The sequence below is a fragment of the Stylophora pistillata genome, chromosome 4, assembly GCF_964205215.1.
Source record: "Stylophora pistillata chromosome 4, jaStyPist1.2, whole genome shotgun sequence".
Taxonomy (NCBI): domain Eukaryota; kingdom Metazoa; phylum Cnidaria; class Anthozoa; order Scleractinia; family Pocilloporidae; genus Stylophora; species Stylophora pistillata.
Window position 1 is genome coordinate 41,473,452 of NC_142522.1, and position 25,000 is coordinate 41,498,451.

General features: G+C 37.5%; 2 protein-coding genes across 12 annotated transcripts in view; one reads left to right on the forward strand and one right to left on the reverse strand.

The window, feature by feature from the left end:
• Positions 1 to 3,431: 3,431 nt before the first annotated feature.
• LOC148733787 (uncharacterized) lies at positions 3,432 to 23,202 on the reverse strand. Of its 4 annotated transcripts, none has more exons than XM_088758307.1 (23): positions 22,940 to 23,202; positions 20,998 to 21,209; positions 20,790 to 20,861; positions 20,224 to 20,292; positions 19,787 to 19,858; positions 18,590 to 18,661; positions 18,111 to 18,185; positions 17,702 to 17,776; positions 16,605 to 16,676; positions 16,365 to 16,439; positions 15,077 to 15,148; positions 14,659 to 14,724; positions 14,324 to 14,395; positions 13,808 to 13,879; positions 13,278 to 13,349; positions 12,712 to 12,783; positions 12,005 to 12,076; positions 11,649 to 11,720; positions 11,299 to 11,355; positions 9,772 to 9,977; positions 8,659 to 8,778; positions 7,450 to 7,785; positions 3,432 to 4,225 (listed from the first exon to the last, which is right to left on the reverse strand). In XM_088758307.1, exons 2-23 carry the CDS (start codon positions 21,207 to 21,209, stop codon positions 4,053 to 4,055), a joined length of 2,256 nt encoding a protein of 751 aa, XP_088614433.1. In that variant the 5' UTR covers positions 22,940 to 23,202; the 3' UTR covers positions 3,432 to 4,052. The 4 variants fall into 4 exon arrangements, with proteins under 4 accessions (XP_088614433.1, XP_088614430.1, XP_088614431.1 ...); XM_088758304.1 differs by having other exon boundaries at positions 6,274 to 7,785; positions 22,940 to 23,200; XM_088758305.1 differs by lacking the exon at positions 14,659 to 14,724 and having other exon boundaries at positions 6,274 to 7,785; positions 22,940 to 23,199.
• Positions 23,203 to 23,623: 421 nt separating this feature from the next.
• Positions 23,624 to 25,000, forward strand: part of LOC148733788 (uncharacterized) — a 270,303-nt gene continuing 268,926 nt past the window's right edge. For 2 of the 8 annotated variants that reach the window (XR_016000255.1, XM_088757681.1), the window contains exon 1: positions 23,624 to 23,951. Coding sequence is in view for 1 of the 8 variants with exons in the window: in XM_088757683.1 (XP_088613809.1) it covers positions 23,912 to 23,951 (40 nt within the window). In the remaining 7 variants the exon portion in view is untranslated. Of the gene's footprint in view, positions 23,952 to 23,997; positions 24,121 to 25,000 lie in introns of those variants that run through there. The other 6 variants (XR_016000256.1, XM_088757682.1, XM_088757683.1 and 3 more) reach the window with 4 other exon arrangements.

The window sequence follows — 25,000 nt, forward strand, 5'->3', positions numbered from 1 at the left end:
TTTTAAGTAATTTCGCAACCAATTTATTTTGCAAGAAGATTACAAACGGTTAAAATTCAAGGGCAGCCCGAATGAAAATTTAATTTAAAAAATAGGCATGTCTTCACTGCTTTCCTTGCAAGTTTTCTATCTCTGCAACGCTATCCATGAACATTTTCCACCTATTCATGCCTCACAATGGACAAGATGACTTTTAACAGACCTCAGTATTTAAAAACCGGATATTTACAGGTATTCACAATAGTAAATATACTTTTAAATCGATGCACCCTTCAAGGTATGAATCGTATAAGTGCTTTACACCCTGACGTTTTCAATGTGCGTTGAATATCGATAAGATGTCAAGACGTGTTACTGATTTGGATGAAAAACATTTCCTTTTAGTTAGTGAATGATTACCAGTTTTGTTAGATTTGTGTCGATTTTTTTCACGCTAACAAGGCGTACCTTAGGCTTCCTATTTCTTTGTTCAGATTAAAAAACTTATTTTACCGCCAGAAAGATAAAGAAAATAGAACAGAACAAAATTGGGAACTACCCCAAAAATATGACTAATGGACATTTAAGTTGGAACGATATCATCATATCCAGTAAAATGATAAAAATATCAACATTTTTAGGCAACATCTGTCGGCAAGTCTCATGCGTTCAGTAGTTTTAATTTGGCACCACTGAGGAGATCATTGAAAAGACTGTTATGTATTACCATTACACAAATGTGGCAAATGGTTTGCAATTACCACATACGTGATTTGTTTCCCAGCTACTTAGGAAGGGCTTTTATGCCAACGTTATATCTACAATTAAGCCCTGACGGTAGAATTAAATTCACTTTGCCAAAAAACATCTGTAAGGGTTATTGTCAACTAAGCTATTTAGTTCTTTAGTCTTTGTTACAGGTTGGTTGGATGGATCAGATTTTGAAAAGAAAAAGAATATGAGTCGCAGCTTTATTGAATCCCCAAAAATTGGTCACAACCGGAGAGGCGATCCTTGTGGTCAGTTATTATTACGCAAATGCCTGATTAAGTAAAACGCTCGAGGTTTTTAATCAAACAGCTGAAACATTCATTTTGGAAAAGCATGTCTTTAAGCACAGACAGAAACCTAGCATATTCTTGGAGCAGATTATATAAACATTCACAAAAGGTGTTTTCTAGGCAATGGTTAAAATATAAAAACCGATTCTTAAACATTGTTTGAACCTAGCGGTGTTTAGATTAGGTCTAAACACCGAGTAGAGAGCAAATGCAAGTTAGACTCCCTCACACTCTGTTTATTACGAAAATTAGGGATTTTTGTTCATGCCGAGAAATAAAAGCAAACAAAGGAAAACGGACTCCAAGCAATAAATACCGGCTGGACTCCTCTAGTATTGGCAAAACAGCTCTGGCTTATTGTGACATGGATTTGGAAGGTAAATTATATTGAGTCGCTGCTACTTTCATTCAGTTTTTGCTTGAGTTGTCAATTCTATGAATAGTGTCCCTGATTGCTTTGAGATATATAGATTCGAGCCAGTCCTAAAAAAAAATTCATCGCACAGTTTCGGTTTCCGTATTCACATGTCTTTCTTTTTTTTTATATAAAACAGTGAAAGAGGGGCAAAAAGAAATGCTCCAGCCATTGTTCGTCACCGAAAAGTAGAAAGCAAGGAAGTGGCCTGAAGTATTCAGCTTGATGGGCGTCCTTTATGTGGTGAGGTGTTAGTTGAATTTCATCTACAATGCCTCTATATGAACATAATTTTTTTTTTTTTCAGAAAAAACCCGTCAAAGTAGTCAACACAAATGGATAGGGGCAGTGTTGGAGGGAAAACAATGTGTTTTTGTTAATATCTCGAGTCGTTCTAGTTTTGCTAAGATAGGAATATACAGGATGACGCACTGTTAAGCATGATTGCTTAAATCACTTGTAAATCGATCCAAACGAGATAATAATGTGTGGAAGTATTTCCATACTCATGTTCAGGATAATTGGGTCCTGTCCTTTGTTTTAATCGGTGTATTTTTGAAAACTTGTCGCTTCCGAAAGGAAATTGGAACACACTCGTTGGCAAGAGATCCAAGATTTCAGGACTCAGTTTGCTTTTAAATGAGCAAGGCTTTAGACAATAAAAGGGCTTTTCTTTAATACATTTCTTTAAGCCTATTTGAAAACTCTAAGAATGGGATGCTGTTGAATTTTATCGTAAATCGATTCATCAATAAACACGCTGCATGTTGAAGTTTGGAGCAATCACTTTCAAATGAACAATCACGAAGCTTACATACCGTAATTTTTTTTTATTTATTTGTTGTCGTTGTCGTTTTTACCGACCATGAATGAATGCTTGGTGGATTGAAGTCAGAGATAAACAATTTAAGAATTTTCTCGGGTTTGCACTTTTTTATGTCTTAAACTTTTTTAATCAGCGCCGATAAAAACAAGAAATTCGTGCTCACCCAACAGAACAAAATGACAATCAATTCTATTTCGACACGACTCTCTAAATCAAGTAATTTAATTCAGTCTTGAACAACTTCGTCGAAAAGGGAAGAGACAAAACAAAACAAAACAACCAAAAAACCGAAACCAAGTCTTATCCTAAGCCTAACCGTTTCAGGAGTTACTTGCATGAATTCTTTCAGCGTTAAACAAGAACTCATCACAAGCGACTTTGTCGTTGGGTCGCTTGGTTTCTACATGGTTTGGACATGACACCATTCAAAATGCTTTGTACCTCTAAGTATTCAATGTTCAAAAGAGATGTACCGTCATGAACGAAGAGAAATATCCAGTAAACAAGGGGAAAAACGATGATGAATTCCAAATTATACTTTGTAAAATGGCGAAGATGGGCAGTGCTAAAATCTAATGGCACGAAACGAAAAGACAGCAACACAAATCGCAAAAAAAAAATCTAATGGGCTCTAAAATTCGATACAGGAATCAACAGACACGAGTTTTACCTGGAATGGATTAATTATAGAGTTTAATTGCCCATGTGGTTCGTATATCTTAAAAATCTAACTTTCCGTAACTATAATTATCCTCTGTTTGCACTTGTTGCATCATTCTCAAAGAGGATAGTTTCGTTGTCCTTAAAGCTGTTTGTGAAAGCTAAAATTTGTGTTGGCGATCTTTGAAAAGCCGAGTTTAGGCTATTGAAGAACAGATATTGCGCTGGCGTCTAGTTGCAACGACTGCTAAATCACTTCTGAAGCACAACGGGGCGACGTTCTCGACCATGTTTCTTACCGGTATTTTTGCTGTGCGCGCCGTTGTCAACTGACGTTCCCTTCCTCTTGCTAAATCTGTCTAATTTGCGCTCGTGCGCTAGGGGTTAAAAAGTTGTTAAAAACTGATTCAAACGCATTGCAGATTTTTAACTTATTTTTGTTTCTTCATGCTACTTGGTAGATTTTTTCCCTCCAAGAAATTCACAAACATGAAGCACAAAAATGTTACATTGTAATTAGCAAAACAAAAAAACCTTGCTTATGAGTAAAACATCCATTTTCAAACCTTGACTTAGTTATAAGACATTTTTAAGTTACCAAAATGTTATGAGTACTTAAGTAAAATTCTGGCTCAGAAAGTCTTGCTTAATTGTCAAGGTAACACCACAAAAAGTAATTTACAAACTCTTCGATGCGATTTGAATTAGGAAAATATTATATATAGTCCTTGAATACCTAGCACATTATTGAAAATGTTTATGTCCCATTGTAAAAATAATAACATATCAACCATTTTCGTACTGATCAGTTCCTCGAGACCCGTTAAGCGAAAGCGGCATCCTGGTAACCTGAAGTTCTTCATTAAGTAATGTCCAGACCTGTTCCTGCCTAGAATATACATGTCAAGTGACAGGCGAGTTTCCTATGTAGTGGAGGAAGGGAAAGTAATGCGTCTGAAGATTCATTAGGAAGAGCACGATGATACTTCATCAAGTCTTCTTAAAGGGTAAAGTTAAGCTATCCCTGGAGGATTAAAAACTAAAAACAAGCAGTCATTTAATATGTTTATCATTACAAAATGTTACGATATAGCAGTAACAACTGAAGTGTTTAGTCACTGGTAACTAAGAATCGTTCCTCAGTCAGAGGTTGGGTGAGCATTAAGTTTTTCCGTCTTCTCCGTTGACCTCCAAGGAATCCGTGATCACATATCTCGCAGAAACATCGCGCCGGGCAGAGGGAAATATTTCTCCATGCAGACTTCAGATGGACGAGGCCTTTCACTGTTAAAATAGAAATATATCGGAAAAAAAATATAACAATAATGATGGATAATCTCCTGGTAAGTATTCCGTAATTTTCATGTTTTTTTGGCTTCCTGAATGCACTAATCCGTTCAGAAAGCTATTGCGTGATGTACGAATATGATTATAGTGCAGACTCCGGCCAAGAGTTGATTGAAAAGAGAAAGTTTATTCCTCGTTCACCGTCAAAGAGTAAATTAAACGCATCAGATTATGTAGAAGGTGATGGAAATGATGAAATGATGTGAATGCAAGTTCGACTAGAAGGAGAAATTACAGCAAAAATTATAATAGATCTAAGAAAATTGACAAACAGAATGGAAACGAAAAAAGGATTAACGACCTAAAGATATTTCCTCCTAATAACGTGAATGGGCCAAGTAAAATAACGGCTGATTTTAAAACAAGAACTTGCCGTAAAAAAGGCCAACACTGAATATATTATGCATTGAAAAACGAGAACTTAAAGTGTGATCAAAGGAGTCACGTGGAGATTAAGAGCGACCGTCCGTAATTATCGCCCGGAGGCGTGCAATATGAAAACATCGAAGATCCCCAAATTTTGCCAGAATACAGGTCTGGATGAACTATTTCTATAAAAAAAAAAACACTTTCAATTCAATTGCATTTTTATATTTCGCGATCGGCGGCAAAATCGGTTTTGTGGCTCTCACCGTCAGCTTCACGAGGTTTAGCCTGCCATTATTTGAACGTCGCTTGAAAATAAAATAAACAGTAAATGTGATCAAATATTTTCATAATGAAAAGAACATGTATATAAAAAATGTCTGATGTGTTCTTCGTTCGATTCCGTTGCAATATAAATTTTTGGGGAATTTTTGTTTTTATCCAGTAATTCAATCATTTTGGCGACAAAAAAAGGACGAAATTGAGAGGGTAAAATCGCACCTTGGTACATGGCATGGGGTTCTATCAAGTTAATTCAGCGAAAGCTTACCCAAATTATGAATTTTTACGACCCCAGACAAAAGTGACTCAGAGATCAAATCACGCCATTATTTGTCACGCAATTGGATGTGAAAAATAATAAATGCCCACGTCTAAATCTCGTGAAGCTGACGGTGAGAGCCACAAAACCGATTTTGCCGCCGTTCGCGAAAAATAAAAATGTGATTGAACTCAAAGTATTTTTTCTAGAAATAGCTCATCCAAACCAATATTCTGGCAAAGTTTGGGGATTTTCAATTTTTGCATATTGCACACCTCCGGGCGGTATTTACGGACGGCCGCTCTTTAGCTTAGGCCCTGTTTAGAAGCAGGTAGGGTAACCCTAGTGCTAGGGTTACCCTGGCAGGAGGGTTACCCTAACGCTCCCACATTTCTTCTTTTTTTCATCGACGTGTTTACAAGGCAGCTAGGGTTACCCTAGCACTAGGGTAACCCTAGCTGAGCGCTAGGGTTATCCTGGCGCTAGGGTAGCCCTAGCTGCCTTGTAAACGCTCTGCTGATGATAACTCGCCTACCCTAGACAACTTTTTACTTGTTTCCAGACCCTTTGAACATTGATAACAATGCGTGCGGTTAGTAAGCATAGTTAAGTTGTCCCGGGTGGTAGATTAACCCTACCTGTGAAATTTTCCTTATAAACCCGGGCTATCTTTGACCCGCCCGCTAGGGTAACCCTAGCACAAGGGTTACCCTCTTTGTTTGTAAACAGGGCCTAAGGGTAAATTTTAAATCAAGAGTAGTACACGTACGTGAGAGGTCACGCACGTTTGAATCCTACATATCGAAGTGTCTAGGTGTATGAATGTGACTGGACCGAAATTTATCGCTGCTATGCTAGCGAACATAGACGTGTGGTTAAAAAAAAAAATAAGAAAATTAAAAATTAAAATAAATATAAGATAAAAATAATAACACTAAATGAAGAGGAAAAAAAAAACTTTCACCACACCAGAGGTCTAAGATGGGTAGGTTAAAACCCGATTATTCATTGGAAAGAAAATGATAATTACGGAGGGAAATGATAAAGAGTTAAGGGCTGTTAAGAAATAAAACCTTACCCAGGGCTGTGAACAACACGAAGCTGTTCAGAACAACGAACAAGACATTCACAAAAATTGAATCGTTTCCTTCTTGATTTTGCTCGATGGTGGGCTGGGAATAAATTGCACCGAGGCAAACATTGAAGAATATTATCCAAAGCACAAAGGTTTGAAGTCCATCTTCAAATTTGCCTTTTATGGGCCGCACAAGAGTGTAAGCAATTCCTGATGCACTTGCTGCAACTACGGCAAAGCCAATTTGAGAATGGCTTTCGGAACCAAACAACAGGACGACTGAAATGAGGGTCAGTTTGCGGTACATCTCAACTATCTCCCAGTACCAATATTTCTCTTTATAATTTTCAAAGAACACTTTAAAACCAAAAGCAATTTCTTCATCGGTGCCAGACTCGCGGTATTTGTAAATGGGAAACAGAAGTAACAGTGGAAAAATGACAGGGTATAATGCAAATACTGCTGCGATGTGCCAAAACGCGTTATGTCGAGTGGTGAAGCACCGGAGGGAATAATCAGCTTTGAGGAAAGATATGCAATCGTTGCCATGAGAGGTAAAACACACGTTCACACAGTTTCCAGGCAGGGGTAGGATGTTCATGATTTTCTTACTTGTCATTGGGTAAGACAACAGAAGAAATAGGAAGATGTTCCTATAACATGATTTCTTTATGGCTGTGATTTTCTGCAGCTTTTGGCTCATCAAGATATTCATGCTATTGATGTAAAGTTTCTTTAAGAATAGATACAGTAGTATCAAACAAACAACCGTAATGTTGATGGAAATGGCTACAACAAACTGGATGAATGGGTCCAATCGAAGTTGGGGATGTATGCAGCTTAATGGTGCAAACTGCAATATGTTTCCTTCAAAAAACTTCAAGTATTTTTCCATGGAAACAAGTACAACAGGCCACTGGACCCGTGCCAATGCCGAATAAATACCGGCGACGACTTGATAAAATCCAATCACGATTTTGGCACAAGACATGATAACATCTGCAACGGTACGATCGTCTTCGGTACGTTTTGAGTCTCCCCAAAGAACCAAGGCAAACAGAAGGACGAAGACGACAACTATTATCACACACGAGATGATTGTGATTAACACATTGGGACATTGCAGGCAGCTGTTAAATCGGAAATAGTGATTTTGAGAGCACATTGCACAAAGAGTACCTCGATATCCTGTGCTACAAGAAGAGTTTATTCCACCTTTACACGAGTCTGGATAGGGGCACTTGAGGGGCTTTGGCAACAGTCCTTCAAATATAGTGAAGTTCTTGTCGTATTCAGCTGTAGCGATGTGAGTGTTGGCCACAAATGTTGAGTATTTTGCCATTATGTCCGTGTTGTTCCACTTCCAAAAGTAACCAGGAGCCAATATTGCTGTGTCGTTTCTACAGTCCATTCCATGATCTGGACATAGCGTACAAGGGCCGAAACGATCCAAGCGGTAGAAATTATGAAGACATCTGCAAGCACGGTAACCAGCCGTCTGGTTAGTTTGGGTTCCTGTTGGGAAAAAGAGCAATGCATCCATATATGAAAGTAATCAATATTAGGGTTTTCGGTAATATCATCCAGGAGAAGACGATCAACTGCATCGGGTAGAAGATCCACAATTTGAGTATGACTAGTTCAAGGCACATAAGTGTTAAGCAGTAGGTCTCACTATATATATATATATATATATTTTTTTTTTTTTTTTAAATCCTTAGACATTTACACGTTGTCGAGGAAATAAAATAATGCCCCAATAGATAGAAAAGAATAAAAGCAATAAAAAAGAAGCAAAAGTTAATTTACAAAGTTAAAAGTGACTCTCCAGAAAGAAGTGTTGTTTTAACCCTGTGCAGCCTGACATCTCCATGCCTGACATCTCCTGCCTTTTCTCCATACTGTTCTCCATACGTTTCCTAAGGTGCTAACCAGGAGAATTTGCTTAACAATCAAGAGTTTCTTCAGTGGGCGATTGTTTCCTTTATTCTCCTAACCTTAATGAATGAATGATTCAGGGCTGATATTGTCAGGAGAAATTAGATACTTGTCACTCTTAGGGGTCAAGGGATTAAACTGCCGGGTCATCAGTCAGTGACCGGCACTTAGTGGGACACCTGTTAAAGCTAATTTCTTCGGTCACGGGAAACGCAATACTCTTTTGGTGCGCATTTGCCTGCATTATGCACTAATCGCCGAGATTAATGTCTTGAAGAAAACTCCAATGAGGTTCGGGCATCAAGAGCTATGAAGAAACCAATGCCTTTGATTTGTTGAGTTGGAGGGACAGAAATGCACTATCTACTTCAATTTTTGTAATGGCGTTTGTTTCATAAGCATCGGCAATATTGCTTATTGCCTATTTGTAAACCTTGGTATGATCCTCACCATATGGACATGCGAAACAGTCAGTGGGAGATTTTCCTGGATGACGCGATTCTGAAACATATGTACCCGTGCTACAATTCTTACATCTTACTTGACCCATTTCATCTTGATAAAAGCCACCTGAAGATAATTAAAAGAAACTTTATGATGAGAATGTCGTTTCGAATGTAAATACCTTCCTAAACTAGAATTGGACTTGCAGGCGATCGATAAAGTTTATATATCGAAGGTCATACTGGCTACATCTAAAATATGTGTTGGGGGTGTACCGAACTTGTGGGGTACACTCTAACTCACGTACTCGAAAATTGTCCTTGACAAATTATTTTTTATTCTCCTCCTCGTTTTCAAAACGTCTCTCTTGATTTCTGCTCTCACACACAAAAACTAATTTCATCATCTCCCACGCGTCTCCTGTTACAGCCTCGTGATCTAGCCTACACGTTCTTATGCAACTTTCGCATTGCATCATCTCTAAAAGCGTCTCCTGTGTGCTTACGCAGTTTCCGTTCAAGGGGTCAAACGCAATATCTACCGCCTCGTAGAACTCCCCAAATTACACAAAGAAACTTTGAAGCAGGATATTCCGCGTAAGTTGTATCATGTTTGGGGATGAATAGATCGCTAATTATTGCTTTCTAAGATGTTTGATAAGAACAATCTGCTGATTCAAGAGCGAACATCCTTTTTAATTCTGTGAAAATGATGCATTCTGTAGTTTTACAAATATTTTGTCCAGGATTACTTCAGAGCAACTCATCATTTGTGTATTAAAAAATGAAAATCATTTCTTAACTTCTGAACTTAAATTAGAGTTTTAACTTAGTATCAACATCACTGAGTTCAATTTTTTGAACGGGAGGTTGAGAATTTTTATTTCTTAAGGAGTGTGACTCTTACAGAGAATAGTACTTCATATTGACTTTCGCTAGACAGGTTATAGTGAAATTTGCTGGACCGGTTTATGTGCACTGATTGCTCCCTAGACCGTCTCTGTTGCATCATTAAATAAAAAATAGCGATCACGTCATACTGCTTCGTCAATGTTTCACTAATTCAACTAATTATTTTATCTACAGAAAAATTATAACAAATAAGATAAAACAGCATTACCTGCCGGACATGTTCTGCACGTGCCATTGCTATAGGTACCAGCCACGCAAAAGGAGCAGTTCAGACATGCGCCCCATAAGTACGGTCCATTAGGATAACAATCATCACATTTGAAGCCCGAATGTTCAAAAGACGTTAAAACCCGGCCACTTCCTGCGATTTTTGTGTTTAGAATTGTAAAGAACGATTCTGATGGGGCACAAATGCTTTTGAAAATAAAAGAAAACGGACATTTTTGGATCAGCGCACATATCACGATAAAATACATAAAAAAGAGATATCAACTCAAATTAAAAAAAAAAAAAAAAAATTCGGGCTGAGGAAATCCACAGTTCCTTTTTCCGGTGCACATGATTTACCATAATAATCTTAATGCAGTAAATGGTTTGAACCCGGGGGTAACATGTGAAGGTGTAGTCTGATCGTCCGGGTGAGTGTAGTCCTGAGGAGGACTGTTGTCGGTGGTACTGACTGACGTTTCGACAACCTGTGCAGAAGTCATCATCAGAGTCAAGTGAATGATTGTTGTCAGTAGAATGTTCTTATTCCAGTTCGTTCACTCTGATGATGACTTCCGCACAGGTTGTCGAAACGTCAGTCACTACCACCGACAACAGTCCTCCTCAGGACTACACTCACCCGGACGATCAGACTACACCTTCACAATAATCTTAATGTCATGAATGTTAATCACACGCCTTAAGGGAACGAGATAACGAGCCTTTTTTCAAGAGGTTTATACAAACTTAGAAACTCCAGGAGCATAAATTCCTTATTTGTACAGAATTCACATATAAGAAAACTGCTTACATAGATACCGTACCGCCTGCATGGGGATGACTGTCAACTGTCAAATGGCCAAAATATCAACCATGAACCGTCAAAAACGCAATATTTTTAGCGTCAACCGTCAAATAAGCAAGCTAATGTTAGCCGTCAAATGTCTCAGATATCCTTGTTTAAGAACTAAACTATTGTCTTACTTGGAGTCAAGCTCTGTCGATTATAAATATAAGTTCTGATATATCACAAAAATACATCGATGTAAGTCCTTTAACATCTAGTTGCGAGTAAAACTGGTTAGCGACATAACTGACTTCCGGTGTGGAAACACTTCAGGTGTCGTCAAACGTCAGTCATTTATTAATAAAAGGCGTTATAAACTAACAGTTCCTTAGAAACGCGTCAATATGAAGACTTGCAGACAAATACCTTAAATTTAACTTTCAATCGTCAAAAGGGCTTAGTTTTAACCATCAATTGTGAAGTTGTCTCCCCCTTCCAATTGAGACCCTCTTTAAAGAACTTTTGTCTTTTGATATTTACGTCATCCATAAAAACCCTCGTGGGGACTACATAAGCGCAATGTCTTGGTTTGCCTTACTTCTCAAGACTCGAAATAATCAGAGCGTGCATTATACTAGCTACATACCTAACCGGGGAAATTGTATAAAATACCGTCACCACTTTATTCCTTTAATCAGAGAAGACCATTTGTTGTATGACTGCAGCATAACAGTTACTTACATACGAGCAGTGTAGTTTCCTGGAATAAATCCCTCGAGAATTTTGCAAGAAACTGCACTGGAAACAAAATTTAAATTTTTTTATAAGTTGCATCGGATAAAATTTTGATAAAGGTAATATTTATTCAGTCTTAAACTTACACTTTAAACTGCCCTAACACAGTACAACTCTCGATAACTGCCTATGATATACATCTCAAATAAAATGAGATGTGGAACACTGAAAGCTATAAAATATTTTAATCCTTGAAAAATTAACCAATATTCATAAGATGAACAACTGGAAAATTTACCACACCCATAGATCATTGGGGCAGATTTATTGTAAGGGTATAACTTTTCATTCTTTACATTTTCATGCCTGGTATCATATCATGAAACATTTCAAGTGGCAGCATCGTCAATGGGTTGTCAAAAATCGTCCTGAAACAAAAATAAAAGTTTGACATATATTGATAACGCCAAGAAGTTCCTATTTTAGAGAAATAGAACAAGAAAATTAAGAGCTGGTTATTAATTTCCCTATGATTAATGTATTATAATAGCTAACAAACTAAGGGCTAGATTTTTTTATCAATAAATATTTTACCGAATTGTTGGGATCCTCTCCGCGTTTCAAGTTTTTCAAGTCAAGGGTTGATTTGCGATATGTATAATTCCGGAGCAATAACACGTTAAGATAGTGGAACGTTGATTTAACAACTTACAATGTTTGAAGATGAGATAAGCCATTGAAAGGATTACCATTTATTTGCTTGATTTTGTTACTGTGAAGAAACCTGGGAAAAGCAATGCATACCACAGATTAAATCACATGAATATATCCATTCCTGACACTCTTATTGGTTTTGTCTTTTTTCCGTAAGTGTTCCGGCACTTTTTAAACAACATAACACATTAGAGGACTCGTATCTAATGGAGATTGTTGTTCATCAGTTTATGAAGGTAACAGTTACTAGACTGTCCACCTTTGTCCATCGTTATTAAGTCATTCTAAACGGCTATAAACAAATCATATTAAGTAGACTGAGTTTTGCATTCAAGAGATGTTACATTCTAAGAGTTGACACGATTTCTTTCTTCGTAAAATTTGAAAAATTCCCAGTCAACATCGGGCAAAACAATAACGAGAATTATAATATGACAATTATAAGAATCCTAGTGACGAATCTAGAACTGAGACTTACAGAGAAAATAACTTTTAAAGGCTGTTGAGTAACAATGAGAAAAACCATTTTAAGTTTGAGAAGAAACAGCGTATTAAAGATACCGACTTCTTATGAGCAACGTGTTCTTTGAGCAGTTTCCGTATTTATGCTGAAGCATATTTTCCGTAAATTACTAAGCATTTATCATTTGTTGAGCGCTTATTAGTCACACTCAATTGTATTAATTTTTTTTGTAAGTTACTCACAAGATTTCTAGAGTAGTAGCATAAGCAAATGCATTATCAGGGATTACTCTCAGGTTGTTGCCCATCAATCCTCTGTTATGAATAAAACAAGAAATACACGGACTGTTATGATTGCTCTAAGGCTTATGAGTTGCAACCAGTTCGTAGACGGTATAGCAGTGTCAAGTTTACGAAGCTAATCCTCCTAAGAATACCTTTGTCGCTGGCTGAAGAAGGTCAGACCTCACTATGTGTGAAATAAGCAACATCTGTTTGCTTCATGGTAGAAAAATATTTCCCTATGATTGATAAATATCCTTGTATGACACATGTACAAGATATTTCTAACAGGAACCTGGTTTAAAGTTTAGACTCTCACAAGAAATCACTTTCCTCTCAGTATGCCCGAGACTTGGTCTAAGAATTTAATTGTCAATGATTAGTTGTGTAAAATATTAATGTAACTGGTATTCATTTGTCGAATAAAAAATGTTCCCTTGACGGATTATAAAATATACAAAAAAAACTTAGGACCAAGAACAACTCTGTATGTAGGTAATATGTGTATGAAGCATCTTAAAACTTACAGGAGACGCAGACCTTTTAGTCCGGTAAATGTGCTTGGGCTGATGTCTGTGATGTTGTTAAAATTTAAATGCCTTTAGGACAAGCAAAAATAGAAATAAAGAAACGTTAATTCCCAACGAGTTTTTTCTGGGCACATACTGAGTCCCACCACTGAGTGTCAAAAGTATTGTTGTGTTGTGAATCTTACTGAATAACGGCGATTAGTTGTCATGGCATCTTTACATGTGCGACTTCGAATTCTCCTAAGCTTCATACCATAGACTTTTTCAACCTTCCCACTGTACTTTTTCTTTTTTACGATTCACTGTCACTCCATATAAATACATTCTCCGCTGTTTGTTTACCTCATCGACCACCTTTAGAATGCTGCATAATTTTTAAAGAGCCCTGCTTAATTCGTAATACCCGAGCAATTTCATGATATTAAGGTTACCTCTAGATCAGATTAGATTAGAAATGTTGGACAAAGCATTTCATTATCATTAATGTTATTGTATTATTGTAAGAGTAAATAACCGTTTTAACCTACAAGACTGCTAAGTTCTTGCATCCACTGAAAGCCCCTTCTGGTATGTATTGAAGCTTGTTGAAGGAAAAAAAGCTGAAGCGAACATTTCAAAGTTTATCTTATGAAAGTACGAAATGATAATGATGATAATATTAGTAATAACAGTGACAATGATATCTATAGTAATAATAACAATAACTTATGATGATGATAACGACTTTATCAAAGCATCTCCACGTAGTTACTACGTCGGCCACAAGAACTCCGCGATTAAGATTTTGAGAGTTTCAAGATATTTTCTTACATCAAATCTAAAAAAAAAAAAAAATGAAAACCGTACAACTCCTTAGGGATAGGAGTATAACATTAAAGTGATTTAATGCACGCTCATGAGGATATCATTTAAAATGCTCTAACATTGAGTGTATTGGGAGCCTCGTCGAAGCACATGCTTATAAAATAGATTGACTATATGATAAATTTAAGAAAAAAATGCATTAATGTGTGTTTCATGAATGCGAGTTTTGTTGAGCTTACAGTGAAGTGAGCATAGTTAAGTTCCGGAAGTCATCCCTATCAATTGTTTCAATTTGATTCCCAGAGAACATCCTAGAACACAATAAAAGTATTTTCAACAGCTAGATTGAATGTTGTCTAAAATAATGTCTGTGCACTGACATACTTCATTTTGCATACAGTTAAACCACCGGTTTTCTGTTGGCCGTCCGACCCTCTTCCCTATTTTCATGAGACGGGGAGACTTTCCTTGTAATAGGAAAAGGCTGCAGGTCTAGAGTTCAATGAATGAGGCAAATCCAGATGACTCTCCGGTGTTTAGTACAGTACTATAACCGAGAAGAACTCAAACTCACATAGCTCCCAGCGCTTTAATTCCAGGTAGATCGGGCATATATCTCAGCTGATTGTTAGATAAGTGTCTAAAATGTAAATCCAAATAACATACTACTGAAAGATGGTAAAGGTGTATGCATCGGAAATGCGAAACAATGATCTCATGAAGCATCTCTCTTGGCAGTCTCCTTTATCTTCAATGCAAAGGCTACACTTCGAGATCAAGACAACGAAAAGCAAATTTAAACTATATAGGGATTGAGATATATCTCAGCGAGAGTACTTCAAATTGGGTGTAAAGGCACTTGTCTTAACCATGCAGCAACTAAGATTTAGCTATTCACATGGTTTTAAACATTAAACCTCGGCTCTTGTTTTGATAACCACCATTCATTTGCGGGCATTAATTTTTTTATGAGCATGCCATTTCTTACTTACAATTCTTGTATCTTTGTGAAGTTCTTGAATGTGCCATCCTCTATTGTTCTAATTTGGTTTTCATCCAGGTGCCTGTGGAAAGAGGAGAGCTGACAATTGAATCGATCAAGCTAAAGGGAAAACAGGAGACCCGCTCATTCTAAGTATCAGAGGTTTTAAAAGTCGCTATCGAGCTGCAAACTCACGCAGCCTCTGTCCCTCATTTTTCTTGAACAAAAACGAGCTTTCTCAATGGCTTCTTTGATGTAGCCTGTGTCGCAGACAGTCTAAACCGGCGGTGTAGTCCGTCCGCGCAACGGCTTCTGATATCCCGCAGTCTTTATATCTATTTCTGATCGGCTTGTTTCTTACGCCATGTGTGATTGGATGATTCTTGCGAAAGCGATGACGCAATTGTCTCGTAATGCTAAAAATGATTTTGTTCATGGGTTTCCCGTGTTTATTTGTACAACTATAAACATCAAAACTACTTTGAGTTGGAATTGAGATGTCTACAGTTACCGACGATTGTTGGAAAATCGGCAAAACAAATCTAAGCTGTGAGAGCAACTTGAAATCGATATTCTTCTACCTGAATAGGAAACCTTGCTCCGCTATGTAAACCAAGGGGTATATAAAAACCATTTGCAATGAAAACAGCACAGGAAGCAGGATATTTGGAGAAAAAATAATCTTACAATAATGATGATGATGATGATGATGATGATGATGATGATGATGATGATGATGACGACTAGGACAAGGACAAAGACGATAACTATGTCGAGGATGATGATGGTTAAGCCTGGAGACAGGAAAGGGACGATAGCGGTAATGCATGACGCCAGATTGCGGTGGCTATAATAAGGATTATTGTCACGCTGATGAGTTTGGTGATTTAGCAAAAGGACTTAATGAAATGGGGAGTTGCTGATAAAAAAAAAATAAAATAAAATGACCCCATCACATATGTACAAATGAGGGTAAATAGGGCTTTTTTGATTTCTGGACCAATAACGGGTGTTTTTAAGACAATGTAATGTCACTCTGCTGACCACCTCTCGCCAATTGCATACCTATCACGGTAGCACAAAGTGATAGATTACGTATGTTGTGATCAATCAAATTTGCTGGTTTGATGAAAGGCTTTCAATCCTATTCGGGATTTCAGTGCTAGGACTCAGAGGTTTATGCCCATTCCCTTGACAATGAAATGGCGTTAAACGAGACTAATAAATGACAGGTAATCAGAACGTTTAAGGGCTTTTCACTTATCCTCGACAAAATCAAAGTATTATCAGTGACTTACAGAACATAAAGCTTATCAGATGGTCCTTCAAGGGTGGCTTTTTGTAAGTGTGACAAGGAATTACTCGCCAGATGACTGCAAGATAATAACAATTATTTTCAAATACCCAATGCCAGAAATGGTGTTTCCTGAATTGAAATGTAGCTTTGAGTTAATAGCAAAACACCAATTTTGTTAAATATAAGGATTGCAATAAAGGAAAACTTAAAGGTGTACAATTTTTGTTGTAAAGAGACTTACAGGTGTGTTAGATTTCCCATGGCTTTGAAGGTTCCTCCATCAATGTGTGCGAGACTACACTCGTTGAAGTATCTTGCATAATAGAAAATTTAGAAAAGCAAGGAGAAGTGTATCCATAAGACATCATAGGAGTATGCAGACGTAAATATATTTCGCACAAATCATTAAAGAGTAGATAGAAAATAATTTTCCTCGTGCGGCCCCACTCGCGCATTCCCATTGAAAACAACTCTGAGTAAAAGCTAAGGAGTTCAGGGCCGGACAGGTTGACATAAGCCGTTCCTGAAAAAATCGTCCAGCCCTGCTGCCCTCGCGTCGCTTTGTCGCAAAAGCGTAAAGGAAAACAACACTGAAGAAAAAGAGTCGTGTTTTTCAAGGAATTAGGGGTTTCTTGTCAATGCTCTGATTGCATAATTTGTTTGTGCTCGTGTGGCTGCGTGTGCCCCATCTACCGCGTCCTATTAACGTTGACATTCTCGAAACTTAGTGGTCAAATGATAAAACGCTCGTTGATTGACTTTGATCGAGCCAGACAGGAAAATATTTGGCTCTCAGTCTTTTGCGACCGACCTCGTTTACGTCGGTCCGTTACATCATTACCTCGCGCCAAATATTTTACCGTTCGGCCCTCCCACTGGGTCAATAGGTACATAATCCATTTTTGTGCATGAAATAAATTCAACACAATTGAGAATCGTCCCCTTCAATATCCTCTAAAGCTTTTTTTTACCGCTGCCTTTCCTACTAGTGATAAATAGACTGTTGTGGAATTAATTAATCACAACTGAGATTTACACTGTGGGGTACTATCGTTCGTGTCTTTGATTAGACGAACGATGTATTTTGACAGTCGTTCGCTTCCAATCTACGAAATTTGTCGGCTAGTAAGAAAAAAACTAAGGGGTAAGTAAGAAACTATGAAATGAGATGGAAAGTGCTTGAACGAATTTATATTCACTTGTTTCCGCCAATGCATAAAAAAACTCAGTCGTTTACTGCCCTCACTCGATCGTTTTTCTTTTTTGATGCATCGCAACTCGTCGATAAAAATCGTTTCTGAGCACTTTCCTTGAAATAATCTCTATTTATTAACTTACAATTTCTTCATATCACTAAAACCAGAAAAAGTGTCCGAAGTTAAGTTTGGCCCAATCGGATTTCCAGTGAGATCTCTGCGGAGATGATGGAATGTCACTCTTAGTGAATAGATATAGATGTTTTGTCTCAGCTAAGATCGTGACGTTCTGACCGCATACTGTTGTTCCTCATCAAGCGATGAAATGGAATTGTTCTAAAGCATAATGTTCCGTTGCGACAAAGCGATTTTTTATTTTCATAGCACGGTTCTTTGTTATCTCGGGTGAAAACAATGCATCCATCTTCCGTGAGTTATCTTTCTTCTCTATTTTTGCAGAAAACAACAACTATTTCGAGAACGTTAACGATAACTAAAATGAGGAAGGAAAGTAGTTTAATCTTGACTTCAGTTTCCATGGATATACTTACAAGTAGAAGACGCCTTTTAGTCCTTTTGAGAAGACTTTGAACGCACTCAGTGAAATATTGTTGCCCGCTAGAAATCTGAGAATAAAAAGTGCTAACTACATGTAGTTAATTAGTTTATTCCGACATAATCAGAGTAATGCCTATGTTCCGATGGCTCGTCCTTCTTGTACTCTTCGCCCATGGATGCATGCTGCTGAGGCATGAACTGATGTTTACAAAATATGTTATCGTTTGTCCCTTTCACGATTATTCGTAGCATTCCGTGAAATATACCACGGTTTCGTTCAATCTGCTATTGTAAAGGAGGGAGTAGTGGGAGGGGCTTTACATTGACGTTTTACCGAAACCATGCTACATGATGTAACCTGAATAGATTTGTCATATTATTTTCTTATTTTCCTCTCTTCGTTTTCTAGATTTTAATGTTCTGGTTGTTATTGTTCATAATTATTGTCTCCAATTAAAAACACTATACCCACATTCTTTTTAGCCTCTTCAAATTTTGGAATGCGCTCTGCGGAATATGCTCCAAAAGGTTCTGTTGAAGGTTTCTGACGAGAAAGCAATGCACTGTCACGTGTATGAGTAAAAAAGCCATGCAACGTTGAAGTCTATGAGTCAAAAGAGAATTATGACTAAAACTTTATTCAGAAGTGGTTCTAGCAGATTTTACTGCCTCTCATTCTCTCAAGAATTGTTACGCGAGTTATATGGAGCTGGCGAAAGGGTCAGGGAGAGATGGAGTTCTACAAAAAAGTACATTTTTTGGATGCTTCATACATCCAAACGCCTTTCCTTACCGATGCTAACAATATGCCACGATTAACCCATCACGTGTACTTTCTTTTCCCAAAACGGGTCAGGGTCCATGGACCATCCCAGCCCACAATTTGCAGTATGAATGAGAGTTCCCCCTCACCCCACCCCTCTTACTTCAAATTATCTTAAGGGTTTCACTCATCCTTGGGAACCTCCTAAAGGCGAGTATAACATAGAGATACTCGAACTGTTTTCCTTTATCAATAAATTGCAGTTAATTGTGAGGATTCCCTTATTATTCTGAAGTTTATGAATTTCGGTGTGATGTGCAACATTACCGTCCCTTTCTGACAATAAATAACGGTAAACAGTGGATTTCTATAGCGCCACATCCATTGGCTTATTCCACCTTACAAAAATTCAGGGGAACTTTGATCAGGCTCCATTGAGTATTTTGAAATTCTTGAAGGAGATTTTTTCACATGCGTTTTCAGAATTTTGAACCTGAGCTGACCCATTCTCAATCATATTCCTCACTCCGAAGAAAACTTCAGCTCAAGCTATCAACAGATGATAAAAAAGATTCTTGTGAGTGATGTCCTCAGTTTTACAGTTTTCAAGCATAAAATTACGCTATTCATCGAAACATTACAACACCAACTCCGCCCTCTCATCTATGCAACGAAATGATTACTTTTTATGTTACTGTGTGATGTGTGATACAAAAATATTCTATGCTTCAGAAATTAGACAATTATGTACAATCAAGTTCGCTGCTTTTCGGATTTAAAGTTTAAACCACTTTTAATAGGTGGAGGCTGGTTTCGATCGAAAAACACTTTAAATCTATAGAAATCTAGAGAATCGCTTTCCCTTGTACAGATATGATTACCCTTTATTTTAAGTTGTCTACTTACAAGTAGTCTAATCTCGTCAGATTCTGGAACGCTTTCTCAGGTATAAATTTCAACATGTTCCATGATAAATCTCTAGAAAGAAAAAAAATTATCTCAGGGAATTGTAGTACATAGTGATGCTCACGTGCGGAAACGAATGCAAGTGATGTAACACACTCGGGACCTATGGATTTGCATGCATGTAGCATATGTATAGCGTGTATTTAATTTTTTGTAGTAGCTCTTTTTCGGTCAAGAGTAAGTGTGTAAGGGACGTGAATAAACAGTTTTCAACTCAACCGCGGTGTACTGCAGGAATGAGTGCTAAATTAAGCAAACGAAAGGAGGCGCGAAGGCTGTCAGGATCTTCCTACCTCTTTTTAAAATTCTACAAGGTAAGATACATGGTACATTACACTAATGGCATTTATATATTTACAAATCCAAACTATACGTACATCCTAGTTAAGTTTGGAAGATGGAAGGTGCTCTGAGGAAAGGTCGTCAACTTGTTTCCTGAGAGAGATCTATAAGTTAAAAAAATAAGAATAACTTTCTCAATTATTTGATTTCAAATAGTAAGTGAAGTAATGATTGAAAAAGGCTGGTACTTAGTAATGAAAAAAAATTAAATGAACAAATAAAAACTATGCAAGGTCATCTCAATAACAAAAGCAGTTTAAAAGCCACAGAGAACTATGAGTTCTGTTTAGTGGTGCGCTGCACGTATCTTTGAAGTTTAACCAAATGAACACTGCACTTTACTTTTGATATTTTGTCCAAAAAATGGCTTATCGCTGCAAAAAAGCAAAGAAACAGGCTAGAGATGCGAGATTTGCTAAAGCTTACTCGATGCTACGACGGAGCCTGATTAGTTTTTTAAATAACAGACCACATGCGGCGAAGCTGGAGAAAAAACTCACGATGTCTGAATCGTTAAGTCCCTATTATCTCATATTTAACACGCACTTATGAAACGGTTATTAAACATTGATAAAAGAGCGAGCTTCTTTCGATCACATACATTTTCTTGAGCATTGTCAGATTTCTGAAGGTAAATTCTTGGATCGAGCTCAGTTGATTGCCTGACAAATCCCTAAATAGGAGAAAAATTGATAAGGAAGCTGTGTAGCACAAAATGATTGATTAGAAAGGAAGGTTATCGATTGTCTTTGTCTTTCAGTTTCATAACAAGATGTTGTACAAAAACGTAGTTGCACGACGGTACTCACAGTATTGCCGTATTGGGTGGAAGGTCACGTGGTACGTGTTTAATTCCGCTGCACTTAATACTGATTCGATGTTGGCCAAAAGATTTGCACTGACAACTTCCTGGATGAAAATCTTTTGGACAACAGAACCCAGAGGCCATGAGCCAGTGCAACAAAACTAGAGGTGCCAAAGGATTGCATGTCAATAACCGGATTGAAGATGCTTTCCCCATCTGCTCAAACGAAACAAAAATATATCCATTAAAAATTAACAAACTGAATGAGATATCCACTATATACATAAAGTATGATTTTCGAGATATTCAATTGCAAGTTTGAAATACCTGGAGTGAACCTGTATTGTTCGAACGCTTATTTCTACACATGCACATATAATTTAAGAATCACTTTTATTTCGAGCAATCCGGTAAAATATGGCTTACATCACATGAATGAAATCTACATCATTGATCAAAATGTAAGAACTTATATCTCTCAGGGAATTCGCATATTTTCTGCATGTAAATAGGTTTCGAGCTTTTTCATCATGGGGTGTTAAACGAGACGGCTGTGTAATGTATGTTGTGGTTTCATACCAATCGATCGTAAAAACCGTGTTGGAAGACTGCTTATGAACGGAAATATAGGACGAAGCTCTTTCTGGTCCTTTCTAATAAACTGGGTCTTTATTCAAATCTTTGAACGAAGGAAAAATTTCAGTATAAAGTAAATTCAAGCGTCGACTAAATTACCCACCACTTAACAATTGGTTCATGCTTTAGCGTGCACTATCAAGTTATGGAGCACGCGGGAAGTTTGGAGAGCACGAAAGAAGCGTAAGAGTTGCCCGAGGCGATAGCCGAGGGAAACTCTAGCTTCTTGAGTGCTCTCCAAACTTCCCACGTGCTCCATAACTCGATAGTGCACAGCTGAAAGCATGAACCAATTGTTTTAGAACATAGCCGGTGGAATTGTGTATCAAATGCGACGCGAAAAACGGACAACAATATCAGTTGAAGCGAATCGTGACGGCGCTGATGCCAAGTCTCCTTTTCCTTTGTTTTTCTCTTTTTCTGCCTCATTTAAGAACTCTAGTCCATGGGAAAAGGTCGAAACATTGTCTTCGTTTTCGGAATAGCAGGCCGAGTTTCTGTTTGTATCCATTATTGTCGCGAAATGTATTATTTTTCCCCGCAATAGCAATGGCCGCTCGCGCGAAAATAAAATTTTTCTGGCGAAGTCGGATTTGATGACGCTATCAGCGTGCACTATCGGGATTTTGAGCACGCTTACGTATAATGAATTTGATTGCGCGACTCTGCTAGCTATGTTCTAATATATGTTGGAAAATAATGGTCAGAATTAGAAAGAAAGCCAATGTTACTTCATTACGGCTTTAAGCGGGTCTGCTTTCACGCGATGTCAAAGGTGCAAAACAGATATCATTCTGCCTAATTATTTTTAAATCGTCAAACCGTCTGAAAAATGAAAATTTAATTTCAAAAGAGTTAATGAACCTGGCTTCGATAAATTAACTTGTTTTACTTCAATAGACGTTTTTACCAAGATAAAAGATTTAAATTTCCAAGTTACTTAGCCTTAATTGTGAGCCTTAATTGTTGCTCAGCCTTAATTGTTAGGTTACCCAAGCCTACTTCATCCCTGACTGCAATATGTAAATGAAAGAACGAAGGGTTATCCAAACAACAGCTGCGGAAGGGGAAAGAACAGCATCGAGACGTTTCCCTCTCTCTTGAAACTAGTCTAAATGACCTGATTAACTGGGCAATTATTATGCATTAATGGAATTTCATTTACGTTTATAATTACATTTTGCTTAACCAGCACATAATCAGCACAACTACAGGGTTTCATTGCCATTTCTTTCAGGTTATAGCTTAAATATGAAAAATCTGAATATTAAATACAATACTTAAAGTTTGGCGAAGATATAGTTGCACACCTGTAACGACCAGTCAGGAAGAACACATCCAATAGCTTCTACGGTTGAAGAGGCGCGGATATTTTCGAATGTTTGAGCTTTTTCAGGGTTTTACCAGAGCGAATTCGTATAACCCGTTCGTTGCACGCATACGTGTAGTGCTTATGAACATACTTGCCTTTATTCAGATTTTTGTGACTTTACGGACGAAAATCCTAACCCTTTATAGCACTGGTTGATTGAATAAAAGTTCCCAACTGTGCTTAATTGTTCTTCGCATTTGCCTATAACGAATGGTTCATTTGCATATAGCGAAAGGGCCATACGAATTTGCAATGTTGAAAACTGAAAGTAACTTGAAATCCTAAAATCAACAAGTCTCTTGGGAAATTTAGACTCTTTATTTATTTACAAGCTTATTAACAGCCGCTAGTTTTCATGATAGTACCAAATAGACAAATAAAGCAATTTATAGTTTTCGTCTCGTTAGTGATGAAAAAAAAAAAAAGGAAAGACTAACGTTTTGAACAAAGTTCGTTCCACATGACATGACCATCGTAAGAACACAATGATCGAAAGTGATTGCACATAGACAAACAAAAGAAACTGAAAAGAAAGGTTTCTTGGGGTTTTCCCTCTTAGCTGAAAGCAAAGGGAAAGGAATTAGCGTTTCAGCTGTTATATCGTGTAAACGAGAGTTCATTCTGCATGACCTGGCCCTTGTAAGAAAATAACAATCGAAAGTGATTGCAGGTATGCAAACAAGACACTGAAAAAGACAGTTTCCTAGGGTTTTTCCCTCTAGGCTGAAGGAAAGAACAAAGGCTGTGAGGTTTCAGGTGTTTCATCGTGGGATATAGTACGTAAAAGCGCATTAGAAGTCAATGGATATGGTTTATTGTTCACCAGTACCCACCAGGGTATACATCCTCTTTTAAAATAAATCGGCAGTTATACCGAATTGTTCAGACCTTTTACACTTGACCACGATTCATGCATCATATTTCCGGCAAGCGAGTTTCTCTTACACCAGGTAGGTAATCTGCTGTTATGCCAAGTCATCTGGCGAATGTGAACTGTGTTCACATCCAAGATGACTTTTTAAGACGAGGGAACAAGTTTAAAAACATCTCGCGGGAGATATTTCGAAGAGATTTCCGTATAATCCTATAACAATCAGAAACAAAGCCGTAATCTCAAAGGTATTCTGTTGTTTTGCCTCTGCTTTCTTTTATCCAAGAAATGTATGTATAATGAGGTCTGGGGTTATACGGAAATGTTGCCGATATTTCTTAAAAATTCTATGCATGATCATGAAGTAAGAGAGCTTTGAATGCCAAATGAGACCAGGCTAGGACGCCGAACCCAACTAGCATTCCGACCTACTGCAATTGTTGAGTTTTACGTTATATTTTTACATCACATAATGGGGCAAAGAGATAAAGCTACCGATGGATATTTAGCTAACTGAACACAGGAAACTATATTTCATAGTATGTTTCAGAATCTTAGTGCTTTCAAAGCGATGATCAAACGTAACTCCTTTTGACGCATGACGCATAATTTTACTTTTAATATCTACAAGTTCTGTGATTATCATACGTTTGAAGTTGATTTGACACTTAACAACGATTTACCACGTAAACGTCATTGACTCCGCAGCAGCTCTTAGCTTTGTTCCCTTTAGGTGTCAATGCTTCGTTTCGTCGTTTCAGAAAACAGTCAGATAATTAGGTCACCTGATAAAGTCGGCGAGATATTCGATAACATCGTTCTTTTCATGCTCAGATAAGCAAGATGAACAATATCGTACAGGTTTGTATGTGGAATTGTCTAAATCTTCCAATATGTTATCAATTCAAGATAAAAACAACGTCAAAAATTTCAAACGATATGTAAGTTTTCCAACTCAGTGAAGCGAAGAAGCAAGTCGACTCGAGTAAGACCGAATAAGTGTTTACAGAAATCATGAAATTGTTATGAGGACTTAAAACAAGAGAACCAAGTATTCAGCCAACAGACCAATAGATATAATAAGCAAGTGAATACCGAAAAAATGAGTTGAATTTATAGATGAAACAG